The sequence below is a fragment of the Apteryx mantelli genome, chromosome 16 (assembly GCF_036417845.1).
Source record: "Apteryx mantelli isolate bAptMan1 chromosome 16, bAptMan1.hap1, whole genome shotgun sequence".
Lineage (NCBI taxonomy): Eukaryota > Metazoa > Chordata > Aves > Apterygiformes > Apterygidae > Apteryx > Apteryx mantelli.
This window is the reverse complement of record NC_089993.1, coordinates 1608125-1611008: the sequence shown is the minus strand read 5'-3', so window position 1 is coordinate 1611008 and position 2884 is coordinate 1608125. Positions and strand designations below refer to the sequence as shown.

Here is a 2884-nt window from a genome sequence, read left to right as displayed (position 1 = left end):
TTCGCGGAGCCGGGGACGCCGCCAGGGACCGCGCCGGGAGCCGCGGGCGCGCCGCCCCGGCCGTCCCGCCTCGCCGCTTCCCCTCGCCTGCCGCCGCCTCCGCTGCCTGCCGGCGACCCCCGCCGCCGCCCCGTCCCATCCTCCGCGGAGGATGCCCCGGGGGGCCGCGGGCCGCCCCAGCCCCTCGCCTCCGCGGGAGCCCGCGCCATGAAGAGGAGCCCGCCCGGGCCCCGGGCGCAGCCGGCGCCGCCCGCCGCGGCCGCCTGAGCCCCCGCGCGCCCCGGCGGTGCCCCGCGCAGGCGGCGCGGCGCAGGGGCCGCCCGAGCGGGCCGCGCCGCCGTGACCCTCCTCCCCGCCCCCTCGCCCGGCTCGCCCGGCTATAAAGGAGGGTTTTATTCTCGGGCTCCGGTCTCACGCCAAACCCTGTCACACCGTCTAGACAAGCTGTCGTGGGGCTCAGCCCAGCTGTCACCATGGCGATGGAGACGAGTCCGCTGTGAATTTTGGGGGGGAGAGCGCGAGCGAGCGACAGCGGAGGAGGAGGAGGAGGAGGAAGGCTCTGCCGTCGCCGTAGCCTACCCAGCCGCCGCCCGTGGGGGAGGCACGGACCCCCCGGCGCTCTCGGCCCCGGCTGGAGCCGGCTCGGCGGGGAGTCCCGGGGAGCGAGCCCGGGCCGCGGGAGCGGAGGGAGCCTCAGATGCGTCTGTCACACAACCCCGGCCGAGCTATTTAAAGTAACGGGCCTCGCCGGACTTTGTCTCTGCCTATTTATGAATCCCCGGGAGTTGGCAGGCGCCGCCGGGCAGCGCTAGGAGCCGAGCCCGCAGCGCCAGCCCCGCGGGGAAGCCAGCGCCGAGCCGAGGGCGGCGGGTGCCGGCCGGGCCGGGCCGGGCCCGCCCGGAGCATGACGGCGATCCGGGCCCTGCTGTTCTGCTCCTGCCTGGGGCTGCTGCGGCCGGGCTGGGGCCAGCCCTTCCTCCGGCTCCGGCCCTCGCCCAGCGACAACCTGCCCGTCAAAGACATCGTGGAGCACCCGGACCCCGAGTACGACCCCAAGGAGCAGGACCTGGACGAGCGGACTTTAAGGAAGAAGCTGGGCAGCCATTTCGACCCCAGCTTCATGGCCGTGGCGGTGCCGGGCCCGGCGAACGCCTCGGGCGCCGAGGCGGCGGCGGCGGCGGCGGCGGCGGCGGCGGCGGGGCGGGCGCGGGCGGCGGCGCCGCTGCCCGCGGAGCTGCGGCGGCTGGAGCTGGGCGCGCCGCCCCACGGGCCGCGCCTCAAGGTGGGCAAGAAGGCGCGGCGGAAGGTGCTGCAGTGGCTCTGGGCGTACACCTACTGCCCCGTGCTCTACACCTGGAAGGACCTGGGCGTCCGCTTCTGGCCCCGCTACATCAAAGAGGGCAACTGCTTCGCCGAGAAGTCCTGCTCCTTCCCCGAGGGCATGTTCTGCAAGCCCGTCAAGTCCGTCACCAAGACCTTCCTGCGCTGGCACTGCCAGGGCTGGTCCAGCCAGAAGTACTGCACCTGGATCCCCGTGCAGTACCCGCTCATCTCCGAGTGCAAGTGCTCCTGCTAGCCGCCAGCCTCGCCGCCCCGGCCCCGGCCCCGGCCCCGGCCCCGGCCCCGCGGCGGCCCCACCGGCGGGCGGCTCCGCGGCCGCCCCGCGCCGCCCGGCCACGGACACCGGCACCGCCACCCAGGCACTGCCCGCCCGCCTCCCCTCGGCCCCTTGCACTGGTTTCTTTTTTCGTTTGGATTTTTTTTCCCCCCCGGAGGGGGGGGGAACCATTTTTGACTTATTTTAATGTTATTTTATTTGAAAGGGGAAAAGCGAACCCAGGAACTGCAGGGCAGGCCAAAGGCACAGTAAAGCACTACAATCAGATGTCTATTTTTATACGTATATAGCCTTCTAACAAAAGGAAAATAAAAAAAAATAAAAAAATTACCAGCCGTGTAAATAGAGAGATTTTAAAGGAAAGGGGGGGAAATTGCAGCTGTTTTTTATTATTATTATAATTATTATTGTTATTATTATTATTTTAAAGACATAGGACCACATTTTAAACCCATCCCCACAGAACCTGAGCACTTCCCTGCAGAAGGGAAGGGCAGAAATTTCCTGTAAAGATGGTTTTAACAAAAGGAAAAGGAGGGGGAAAAAAAGAAAGAACGGCAGCATGCCCGAAGATGATTGTTTCTCTGTGCTGTTTTTTTTTTTTTTGTCTTCTTCAGACCTTGTCACTGGTGTTTGAACTAATTCACCAAGCTCTTGGGTTTTTTTAAGTGTATAACAATTAATTAAGGAGGAAATTTTAAAGAAAAGTACAAATCTATGAAAGAGTGGAATCGTTTTGTTGTGTGGGAATACATATAGTCATGTAGAAATGTTAAAGGAAATTTTCTGTGTACAGTTTATTTATTTTTAACATTTGTGTATAGGAAAAAAGCTAGAGATTATGCCAGAAACTATTGGAAATGTTTACTTGAATATTCCTTTAAAAACATATCAATGTAAATATGAGCTATCACTGATCAAAACATTTTTAGCAATAAACTCTATCTTTGAAGAAAAACTCTGTGCTGCACCCCAGCTCCCTGGGAAACCAGCGGAGTCAAATTCTTGCTCAGAGCAGGTGATGAGGAAAGTGCTCTGGCTGGGCCAAGCTGGTGTAAATCAGTGAGATACACTGGAAGCTTGTAGAGCTCCACTAGTTTACACCTCTTGGGGATCCCGCTCTGGGTTTTCTTTCTGCTGGGGAGAAAAAGACAGGAGAGAAATGGCTCCTAATGCATAAAAGAGCAGAAATGTCTTGGACAGGAGATGTCATCTGAAATCCTTGGGAAATTCTTGCTTCGTGCAGCCCTGCCAGTGCTCTTGCGT

At 60.7% G+C, this 2884-nt stretch overlaps 1 protein-coding gene across 1 annotated transcript; it reads left to right on the top strand.

Annotated features, from left to right (window-relative positions):
• The first annotated feature begins 296 nt into the window (after positions 1–296).
• Positions 297–1617, top strand: LOC136993492 (noggin-2-like). The gene has a single exon (XM_067306304.1). It carries the CDS (start codon positions 905–907, stop codon positions 1574–1576), a length of 672 nt encoding a protein of 223 aa, XP_067162405.1. The 5' UTR covers positions 297–904; the 3' UTR covers positions 1577–1617.
• The last annotated feature ends 1267 nt before the right edge of the window (positions 1618–2884 follow it).